Source organism: Nerophis ophidion, linkage group LG04, assembly GCF_033978795.1.
Source record: "Nerophis ophidion isolate RoL-2023_Sa linkage group LG04, RoL_Noph_v1.0, whole genome shotgun sequence".
NCBI lineage: Eukaryota > Metazoa > Chordata > Actinopteri > Syngnathiformes > Syngnathidae > Nerophis > Nerophis ophidion.
Genome location: NC_084614.1, coordinates 8,111,988 through 8,124,504, shown reverse-complemented (window position 1 = coordinate 8,124,504; position 12,517 = coordinate 8,111,988). Strand labels below are relative to the sequence as shown.

The 12,517-nt window shown below is 40.4% G+C and overlaps 1 protein-coding gene across 1 annotated transcript in view; it reads right to left on the bottom strand.

Moving 5' to 3' along the window:
• Positions 1 to 986: 986 nt before the first annotated feature.
• The window catches only part of scp2a (sterol carrier protein 2a), a 37,636-nt gene continuing 26,105 nt past the window's right edge, over positions 987 to 12,517 (bottom strand). The window contains exons 14-16 of the mRNA XM_061896909.1: positions 6,904 to 7,036; positions 4,564 to 4,643; positions 987 to 1,416 (exon numbers count right to left, since the gene is read on the bottom strand). Coding sequence (XP_061752893.1) covers positions 1,321 to 1,416; positions 4,564 to 4,643; positions 6,904 to 7,036 — 309 coding nt within the window. The 3' untranslated portion in view covers positions 987 to 1,320. The remainder of the gene's footprint in view (positions 1,417 to 4,563; positions 4,644 to 6,903; positions 7,037 to 12,517) is intronic.

Below are 12,517 nucleotides of genomic sequence, written 5' to 3'. Positions count from 1 at the left end.
GGTAGGCAAAGCCGGAAATAGTCCACGGCCCCCAACTGAAAGGGGGCCCCTTGACGACAACTATTTATGTATTCTAATTTAACAGCAACTTTGTGTTTCTCTGGTTATAAAACACAGTGACAATGTCAAAGACACAGTAAGAACCCCTCCTTTACCTGACACATGAAACGTGACAAATTATTTACCCACTGTGGGTAAATTAAGAGTGAACAAATTATGCTGACAATTTTATTGAATGAAAAATTGTGAGCAAATGCGTGTTTAAAAATCAATTTACATTTTATATTGTTTTTATTAGTATTTATTTTTTGTTTTTATTCAGTCATTGGTGGAGCTCAGGATAGTATTTGAATGTTGTTTTTAATATTGTTGTGCAGCACTTTGGAAACATTTTGTTGTTTAAATGTGCTATATAAATAAAGTGGATTGGATTGGATATAAAAATTCAGTGTAAAAATAAAATAAAATACAAATTCAGTGCCAAATAGGCTGCTTCAAAACGCAAAACCCACTTGGGGTGAATGAACATATTATGCTGACAATTTCATTAAACAACTGGGGTTGGTTTGGACTTGGAATTATGTTGTTTTGTTGGACTGATTAAAACATGAAAAGCTAAAAAAAAAAAAGAAAAGTCAAAGAAGCATTGAATGAAAAATGGGGTAAATGTCCACTGTGAAGAGACTGAGCCGACAGCGGGCTAGGAAATATGATTGTCCTGACCAAGATGGAGGCCAGGAGGCGGGGCATGCAGCAGAGTGGAGAGGCGGGGCACGCCTGGAGCGACATTACAGCCATCAGCGTCAGGTGCGGACACAACACACCTGCGCCCAATCGCTATATCTTCTGCTGCAGCATAAAAAGGGGGAAGGAGGAGCAATCTAGGCAGAAGAAGTAGGAGACAACCAGACAGAAGATCAGACGAGCGAGAACCACGGAGAGCCAGACGGAAAACCAGAGAAGGAGGCACTGAAATAGCGACCGACTGACTGCGGGCGACTTTTATTTGCAAAAATAAAGAGTCAAACCTGTGCAAAGCGATGTCCTCTGTTGATGATCCATGCAACCCACACGATGGCGACAGGAAGTCCGTTACATGCACTTATTGAACATGTTGGCCAACAACCACAAATACAAAACGCAGTAACTATTGAACATTAAAGGCATTTTAATTAAAGAAGAGTTTTTTTACTACAATGTTTTATTTGTCTTCTTCAAGCACAACAGAGGTGCAAATACCAGGTTCCAGTTCCAAAAAAAACACTTTTTTGCTTCACAGGAAGTGGATAAGAAGTGACGGATGTGTCCGAAGTGATGTCATCACAGCCGAGATCTTCCCGGTGAGATCTGAAGGCTCTGCAGCTTCATGGCCATACCCATGTTGCCCGTGACCTTCAGCTTGCCCTTGAAGAACGCCTGAGAAGAAATGTGTCCTGCTTTAATACCGTGCTTGGAAGAAAAACTAATTTGTGTCCTCAAAATTCTACACACAAATCCCCACTTGTGGCATCATATTCAAAAAAATACTCGACGCTGCAAATCCTGCCAGAGGTGCATCAATGTAATGAGCAGAGGGTCTGAATACTTACGGACATGTGATAGTTTTTTTTTATTTTTAATACATTTGAAAAAGTATTTTCACCTTGTCAATTGGAGGACAAAAATGGATCTATTCCATATTGGAATAAGGCTGTAACAACAAAATGTGAACACCACACAAAAGCAGTGAAGTTGTCCCGCTAAATAAAAAGAATACAACAAATCCTTTTCAACTTATATTCAATAGAATAGACTGCAAAGACAAGATATTTCATGTTCACACTGAAAAACCTTGTTATTTCTGCACATAATCGTGTACTTGGAATTGCAAAAAAAGGCATTTTTACCAGTGTGTTACATGGCCTTTCCTTTTAACAAGACTCAGTAAAGGTTTGGGAACTGAGGAGACACATTTTTGAAGTGGAATTCTTTCCCATTCTTGCCTGATGTACAGCTTCAGTTGTTCAACAGTCTCCTGCCTCATATTTTAGCCTTCATATTTTCAATGGGAGACAGGTCTGGACTACAGGCAGGTCATTCTAGTACCCGCACTCTTTTACTACACTGTTGTAACACGTTGCTTGACATTGTCTTGCTGAAATAAGCAGGGGTGTCCATGATGGCCACATATGCTGCTTCAAAAGCTGTATGTACCTTTCGGCAAGTAAGTTACCCATGCCTTGGGCACTAATACACCCCCATAGCATCACACATGCTGGCTTTTCACACTTTGCGCCTACAACAATCCGGATGGTTCTTTTCGTCTTTGGTCCGGAGGACAAAACGTCCACAGTTTCCAAAAACAATAAATGTGAACTTGTCAGAGCAAAGAACACTTTTCTACTTCGCATCAGTCCATCTTAGATGAGCCCGGGCCCAGCGAAGCCGGCGACGTTTCTGGGTGTTGTTGATAAATGGATTTTGCTTTGCATAGCAAAGTTTTAACTTGCACTTACAGATGTATCGGCCGACTGTAGTTACAGTGGTTATCTGAAGTGTTCCTGAGCCCATGTGGAGATATCTGATGTGGCTTTTTGATGCAGCACCGCCTGAGGGAGCCAAGGTGCGTAATATTATGGCTTGCGTACAGTGATTTCTCCAGATTGTCTGAACCTTATTTATTTATTCCGGCAATCTTCACATAAAACAAAGAACAACAACAAAAAAAGGAAAGCAAAAAAACACTCATTTGAGCAATGATTGAGCCGAAAGGGTGTAGGTTGAAGCAACGCTTATATAAACCTACCCCATCACAACAAGAACAAGATTCAAAATATATAAAATCTAAAACATGCTTCACTTATATTACTTTTTTTTAAGCAATATATAAGCAACATATATGTAGCACACGTCTCATATACACAGTTTAACATTTACCTTTTGATGATATTACGGACCATAGCTGGTGAAATCCCTAAATTCCTTGCAATAGCTCGCTGAGAAATCTTGTTCTTAAACAATTTGCTCAAGCATTCGTTGACAGCGTGGTGACCCTCGCCCCGTCCTTGTTTGTGAACGACTGAGCATTTCATTTCACCCAATCATGGCACCCACCTGTTCCCAATTAGCCTGTTCACCTGTGGGATGTTCCAAATAAGTGTTTGATGAGCATGTCTCAACTCTCTCAGTCTTTATTCCCACTTGTGGCAGCTTTTTTTGAAACATGTTGCAGCCATCAAAATCCAAATGAGTCAATATTTGCAAAAAATAAAGTTTCTCAGTTTGAAGATGAAATATCTTGTCTTTGCAGTCTATTCAATTTCCGGTAAATATAAGTTGGAAAGGATTTGTTGTATTCTTTTTAATTAGCACAGGGGTGCCCACACTTTTTCTGCAGGCGAGCTACTTTTCAATTGACCAACTCGAGGGGATCTACCTCATTTATATATATCATTTATTTTTATTTATTTATGAAAGAGACATTTTTGTAAACAAGTTAAATGTGTTTAATGATAGTACAAGCATGTGTAACACATATAGATGTCTTTCTTTCACGAAGACAAGAATATAAGTTGGTGTATTACCTGATTCTGATGACTTGCATTGATTGGAATCAGACAGTAATGATGATAACGCCCACATTTTCAAATGGAGGAGAAAAAAAGTTGTCCTTTCTGTACAATACCACATGAAAGTGGTTGCTTTTTGGCATCTAATTCATCCAGCTTCCATACACTTTACAAGAAAAACATTGGCGGCAAATTCCGTAGCTTGCTTGATTGACATTCACGGCACCCGAGGGTCTTGTGAGATGACGCTGGCTGCTGCCAGTTCATTATTATGAAAAAATGACAGAGAGGAAGGCGAGAAACACTTTTTATTTCAACAGACTTTCGCGCCGTCCCTTCCATCAAAACTCTAAAGGCCGACTGCACATTTTCTATCTTCACAATAAAAGCCCTGCTTCATGCTGCCTGCGCTAACAAATAAGAGTCTCGGAAAGCTGGCGTGCACAAGTGATGTGCACGCCAGCTTTCTGAGGGATCGCTTGTGCACGCCAGTTTTCCGAGACTCTGTATTTAGTTAGCGCAGGCAGCATGAAGCAGGGCTTTTATTGTGAAGATAGGAAATGTGCAGTCGGCCTTTAGAGTTTTGACGGAAGGGACGGCGCGAGAGTCTGTTGAAATAAAAAGTGTTTCTCGCCTTCCTCTCGGTCATATTTTAATAATAATGATCTTGCAGCAGCCAGCCTCATCTCACAAGACCCTCCGGTACCGTGAATGTCATTTAAGTGACGTCTTGGTGAAGATTGATGATCACTAGTTTTTAGGTCTATTTTTTTTAAAAGCCTGGCTCGAGATCGACTGACACACCCCCTGCGGTCGACTGGTAGCTCGCGATCGACGTAATGGGCACCCCTGATTTAGCATGTACAAAAGGTGACAAGTTCACTGCTTGTGTGCTGATGTGTGTGTCCTTGTCTTACATAAAGATCTTGAACGATAAGACAAAATTCCCCCCAAAAAGTTCAGTTCAACTTTTCTTTTAAAAGACGTTAGTTTCAATCTGGAGGAGATCCCATACCGTCTGTGGGTTCAACTTGCCGGTCATCAACTCCAGCAGGTCCTTGTCACTCATGGTGAGGGTGCAGTCTGCCTTGGTACCTAAAAGCAAGGTTGTGAGTTAGAACCTCAGACTGGACTACAATAAGTTGTCAAGAACCTCCAGATGCTAAGTTCACTGACTACTTCTCCCCAGCTACTTTGTCCAGATCTTCCCGGGGGATCCTGAGGCGTTCCCAGGCCAGCTGGGAGACACAGTCTCTCCAATGTGACCCGAGTCTTCCCCGTGGCCTCCTACCAGGGAGGCGTTCTGGGGGCTCTGACCAGATGCCCCAACCACCTCATCTGGCTCCTCTCCATGTGGAGGAGCATCTCCTTCCGGATGGCAGAGCTTCTCACTTGTCAGAGACCTAGCACCCGACGGAGGAAACTCATTTGGGCCACTTGTACCCGTGATCTTGTCCTTTCGGTCACAACCCAAAGCTCATGTCCATAGGTGAGGATGGGAACGTAGATCGACCGGTAAATTGAGAGCTTTGCCTTCCGGCTCAGCTCCTTCTTCACCACAACGGATCAATACAGCGTCCGCATTACTGAAGTTACCGCACCGATCTGACGATCCGCTCTTCCCTCACTCGTGAACAAGACTCCGAGGTACTTGAACTCTTCCACTTGGGGAAGGGTCTCCTCCCCAACCCGGAGATGGCACTCCATCCTCTTCCGGGTGAGAACCATGGACTCGGACTTGGAGGTGCTGAACCTCGCTCATCCCAGTCGCTTCACACTTGGCTGCGAACCGATCCATTGAGAGCTCAAGATCCTGGCCAGATGAATCACATCATCCGCAATCCTGCAGCCACCAAACCGGATCCCCCCAACACCCCTGACTGCACCAAGAAATTCTGTTCATGACAGTTACAAACAGAATGGGTTACAAACAGCAGCCCTGGCAGAGTCCAACCCCTGACTGGAAACAGGTCTGACCGGCAAGGCGGACAGAAACCAAACCACCACAAACAGTCGGTCCGATACCCCATACTCTCTGAGCACTCCCCACAGGACTTCCAGAGGAATGCCTTCTCCAAGTCAACAAAGCACATGTAGACTGGTTGGGCAAACTCCCATGCACCCTGAAGAACCCTGCCAAGAGTATAGTGCTGGTCCACAGTTCGACGACCAGGACGAAAACCACACTGTTCCTCCTGAATCTGGGGTTAGACCTGAATAGACCTTACCGGGAAGGCTGAGGATGGTTGGAACCCCCCCCCGTTCCCCTTCTTAAAGAGAGGAACCAACACCCCGGGTCTTCCAATCCAGAGGCACCGCCCCCACGCAATGCTACGGAAATGCAAGTCCTTGCATGCAGGAAGAGTTGTTGGATTCCAGAAAATGTCCGATGCGTTGTAACGAGACAAGCGGGTGAAGTGTCAGGTTCATTTTTAACAATTGATTTGGTTCTCTTGCTCAAATCCTCCGATCATTGAGACAACGGCAGAAGATTTAAGTGCACTACCTGGTGGCAGCTAGCAGAGACGCTGATCAACACAGCTGGCAGCGGCTGTCCTTGCTACGAGCCATGTTTTGTAAAAATCAACCCGCAATCCGTACATTGGAGCAATGTTCACGGACTAGTGGGGCGAAGCCAATTCAGCAGGTTGATTATAAGGCAAAAGTGGGCAGACATGTCTTTAAGGAAATTAGCATTAATGTGTTAAGCCCAAATAGTATGAATTGAGTATGAACTCATTAGCATTAGGTTGTAACTAGATACTTACATGACCTTGTTAGCATTAGGTTGTAGCTAGATACCTGAATGACCTCGTTAGCCTTAGCTGGTAGCTAGATACCATACTGAAACTGTGGTACGGTAAGTGGGCGCCATCTAGTGGTATGCGAATAATCACTTGATTAAAGTAGTGTTTTATTTTCCTGTACTTAAACACAGTGTCACTGTTCAAACGGTGTTTAATGCTACTGTGGCCAAATATATTAAATATGGGCACTTTCTATTCGGTTTGCATTGTATTGAACAGTTTTATATTTAACCATATACATGTTACACAGAGCGAGGCAAAAGTGACCACACATGGGGAATAAACAATTTGACCAGATTCTTTTTGTTTGTTTTTTTCAGAGACCCTTAAGATGCCTTTGCTGAAGGAACGACAAATTAAAATAGTTTTGATGGCCATCTCTAGAAGAATTCAACATTGTTTGGGCAAGTTTGCCTCAGCCTGTACATTAAAGGGCGTTTGGTTTTAATAGGAAATATCTGTTTTGTGAACCCAAATTAGAAGTGTAACATTGTTCGAGGGACAGATGGGAGTCATTCAACTTCTCTAAATAAATATCCTTTCCATACCAGCAGGTTCGTTGGCGACAGAGCCGCTGCCATTTTTCACGTCCACAAACCAGGTGGCCTCCTTTCCACCGGGGCCATCCTTCACTTGGAAAGCAAAAACTCCTCCGATCTTCTTGACCAGCTGCTCTCCTTCCTGCGGGACGAGGAAAAGCTTTTAAAGATGGACAAAAAAATCCCGGAAATGTAAGCATCAGTGATGGAGTCCTTACCAAATGCTAATAATAATTCATCCACCAGTCGGTTTATTTATCCTTTCATTCCTACACATCACACATGGATCAGTCCTACACATCACACATATATTAGTCCTATACATCACACATATATCAGTTCTACACATCACACATGTATATCAGTCCTACACATCACACATATATCAGTCCTACACATCACACATATATATCAGTCCTACATATCACATATATCAGTCCTACACATCACACATATATATCAGTCCTACATATCACATGTATCAGTCCAACACATCACACATATATCAGTCCTACATATCACACATATGTCAGTCCTACACATCACATATATATATCAGTCCTACACATCACACATATATCAGTCCTACACATCACACATACGTATATCAGTCCTACACATCACACATAGATCAGTCCTACACATCACACATAGATCAGTCCTACACATCACACATAGATCAGTCCTACACATCAAACATATATCAGTCCTATACATCACACATATATCAGTCCTACACATCACACATATATCAGTCCTACACATCACACATATATCAGTCCTATACATCACACATATATCAGTCCTATACATCACACATATATCAGTCCTACACATCACACATATACAGTATATCAGTCCTACATATCACACATATATCAGTCCTATACATCACACATACGTATATCAGTCCTACACATCACACATAGATCAGTCCTACACATCACACATATACATCAGTCCTACACATCACACATATATATCAGTCCTACACATCACACATATATATCAGTCCTACACATCACACATAGATCAGTCCTACACATCACACATATATAAGTCCTACACATCACACATATATCAGTCCTACACATCACACATATATATCAGTCCTACACATCACACATAGATCAGTCCTACACATCACACATAGATCAGTCCTACACATCAAACATATATCAGTCCTATACATCACACATATATCAGTCCTACACATCACACATATATCAGTCCTACACATCACACATATATCAGTCCTATACATCACACATATATCAGTCCTACACATCACACATATACAGTATATCAGTCCTACATATCACACATATATCAGTCCTATACATCACACATACGTATATCAGTCCTACACATCACACATAGATCAGTCCTACACATCACACATATATATCAGTCCTACACATCACACATATATATCAGTCCTACACATCACACATATATATCAGTCCTACACATCAATCAGTCCTACACATCACACATATATCAGTCCTACATATCACATGGATCAGTCCTACACATCACACATAGATCAGTCCTACACATCACACATATATCAGTCCTACATATCACATGTATCAGTCCTACACATCACATATATATCAGTCCTACATATCACATGTATCAGTCCTACACATCACACATATATCAGTCCTATACATCACACATATATCAGTCCTATACATCACACATATATCAGTCCTACACATCACACATAGATCAGTCCTACACATCAAACATATATCAGTCCTATACATCACACATATATCAGTCCTACACATCACACATATATCAGTCCTACACATCACACATATATCAGTCCTATACATCACACATATATCAGTCCTACACATCACACATATACAGTATATCAGTCCTACATATCACACATATATCAGTCCTATACATCACACATACGTATATCAGTCCTACACATCACACATAGATCAGTCCTACACATCACACATATATATCAGTCCTACACATCACACATATATATCAGTCCTACACATCAATCAGTCCTACACATCACACATATATCAGTCCTACATATCACATATATCAGTCCTACACATCACACATATATATCAGTCCTACATATCACATGTATCAGTCCAACACATCACACATATATCAGTCCTACATATCACACATATGTCAGTCCTACACATCACATATATATATCAGTCCTACACATCACACATATATCAGTCCTACACATCACACATACGTATATCAGTCCTACACATCACACATAGATCAGTCCTACACATCACACATAGATCAGTCCTACACATCACACATAGATCAGTCCTACACATCAAACATATATCAGTCCTATACATCACACATATATCAGTCCTACACATCACACATATATCAGTCCTACACATCACACATATATCAGTCCTACACATCACACATATATCAGTCCTATACATCACACATATATCAGTCCTATACATCACACATATATCAGTCCTACACATCACACATATACAGTATATCAGTCCTACATATCACACATATATCAGTCCTATACATCACACATACGTATATCAGTCCTACACATCACACATAGATCAGTCCTACACATCACACATATACATCAGTCCTACACATCACACATATATATCAGTCCTACACATCACACATATATATCAGTCCTACACATCACACATATATATCAGTCCTACACATCACACATAGATCAGTCCTACACATCACACATATATAAGTCCTACACATCACACATATATCAGTCCTACACATCACACATATATATCAGTCCTACACATCACACATAGATCAGTCCTACACATCACACATAGATCAGTCCTACACATCAAACATATATCAGTCCTATACATCACACATATATCAGTCCTACACATCACACATATATCAGTCCTACACATCACACATATATCAGTCCTATACATCACACATATATCAGTCCTACACATCACACATATACAGTATATCAGTCCTACATATCACACATATATCAGTCCTATACATCACACATACGTATATCAGTCCTACACATCACACATAGATCAGTCCTACACATCACACATATATATCAGTCCTACACATCACACATATATATCAGTCCTACACATCACACATATATATCAGTCCTACACATCAATCAGTCCTACACATCACACATATATCAGTCCTACATATCACATGGATCAGTCCTACACATCACACATAGATCAGTCCTACACATCACACATATATCAGTCCTACATATCACATGTATCAGTCCTACACATCACATACATATCAGTCCTACATATCACATGTATCAGTCCTACACATCACACATATATCAGTCCTATACATCACACATATATCAGTCCTACACATCACACATAGATCAGTCCTACACATCAAACATATATCAGTCCTACACATCACACATATATCAGTCCTACACATCACACATATATCAGTCCTACACATCACACATATATCAGTCCTATACATCACACATATATCAGTCCTACACATCACACATATACAGTATATCAGTCCTACATATCACACATATATCAGTCCTATACATCACACATACGTATATCAGTCCTACACATCACACATAGATCAGTCCTACACATCACACATATATATCAGTCCTACACATCACACATATATATCAGTCCTACACATCACACATATATATCAGTCCTACACATCACACATATATCAGTCCTACACATCACACATATATCAGTCCTACATATCACATGTATCAGTCCTACACATCACACATAGATCAGTCCTACACATCACACATAGATCAGTCCTACACATCACACATATATCAGTCCTACATATCACATGTATCAGTCCTACACATCACATATATATCAGTCCTACATATCACATGTATCAGTCCTACACATCACACATAGGACTTGGAACTAATAGTGACATTTAGTTGAGGGTTCTCCCTAAACTGTGCGCTGAGAGGGGCATCATTTGTTATATGATTATCATTAAAAAGTATATACTGGGGTTATAATATTTTGGTACCGGTTCCAAAACATATTTAGATACTTTTCTTAATAAAGGGGACCACAAAAAAAGGCTTTATTGTAACAAAAAAATGTTAGTGTACATGAAACATATGTTTATTATTGTCATTTACTCCTTAAATAAAATAGATAACTTGTCTTTTAGTAGTAACAACAAACAAACAAAGACTCCTAATAAGTCTGCAATAACATATTGTGTCATTTATACAACTATTATTTTGTACACATTATAGACAAACTGTAAAAAATTGATTATTAATCTACTTGTTCATTTACTGTTAATATTGCTTATTTTTTGTTTTAACATGTTCTATCTACACTTCTGTTCAAATGTAATAATCACTTATTCTTGTCTTCTTTGATACTTGAGATTAGTTTTGAATGATACCACACATTTAGGTATGGATCCGATACCAAGTAGTTACAGGATCATACAATAAAATATAATACCTAATAAACCAATACTGATGTAAAGAGTAGGTGTCACGCTGTTTTCTGTTTCAACATGTTCTATCTACACTTCTGTTCAAATGTAATAATCACTTATTCTTCTCTTCTTCGATACTGTACATTACTTTTGGATGATACCACATATTTAGTTATGGATCCGATACCAAGCAGTTACAGAATCATACATTGGCCATATTCAAAGTCCTCATGTGTCCAGGGACGTATTTCCTGACTTCCATCCATCCATTTCCTACCGCTTGTCCCTTTTGGGGTTGCGGGGGGTCGCTGGAGCCTATCTCAGCTGCATTCGGGCGGAAGGCGGGGTACGCCCTGGACAAGTCGCCACCTCATCACAGGGCCAACACAGATAGACAGACAACATTCACACTCACATTCACACACTAGGGACCATTTAGTTATTTCCTTACTTTATAAACGTAATATATATATATTTTTTTAAGGAAATTGTGACTATAAAAATATTGTTGTAATCACAGTAGTCTCCACGAGATATGTTCTTGTACTTAGTATCATTACAGTGGATGTCAGGTGTAGATCCACCATGGCATTTGTTTACATTGTGACGCCGGTGAGCTTTTGTAACCTCCTACAGTGTGTAGTCTAGCCTGTTTAGATATTTCTCGTCCTCCAGTGATATTACTTTTATGAAACTTACTTTATTTCTCGCCATTGAGGCCAGGATTAGTGATTTTATCCTTTTGCCATATATCTGCAATACATATAAAAATCGCCTCCACATCCCAGACATGCTGACAACGCTCCAGAAAATGGCGTGAGTTTTGTTTACATCCGTTTTTTGGTACATCCCTTGTCATAGACAAAGATAAGACCTTCTGGAGGAAAAGTTCTGTGGTCAGATGAAACAAAAATGGAGCTGTTTGGCCACAATACCCAGCAATATGTTTGGAGGATTAAAGGTGAGGCTTTAAATCCCAGGAACACCACACCTACCGTCAAGCATGGTGGTGGTAGTATTATGCTCTGGGCCTGTTTTGCTGCCAATGGAACTGATGCTTTACAAAGAGTAAATGTGACAATGAAAAAGGAGGATTACCTCCAAATTCTTCAGCACAACCTAAAATCATCAG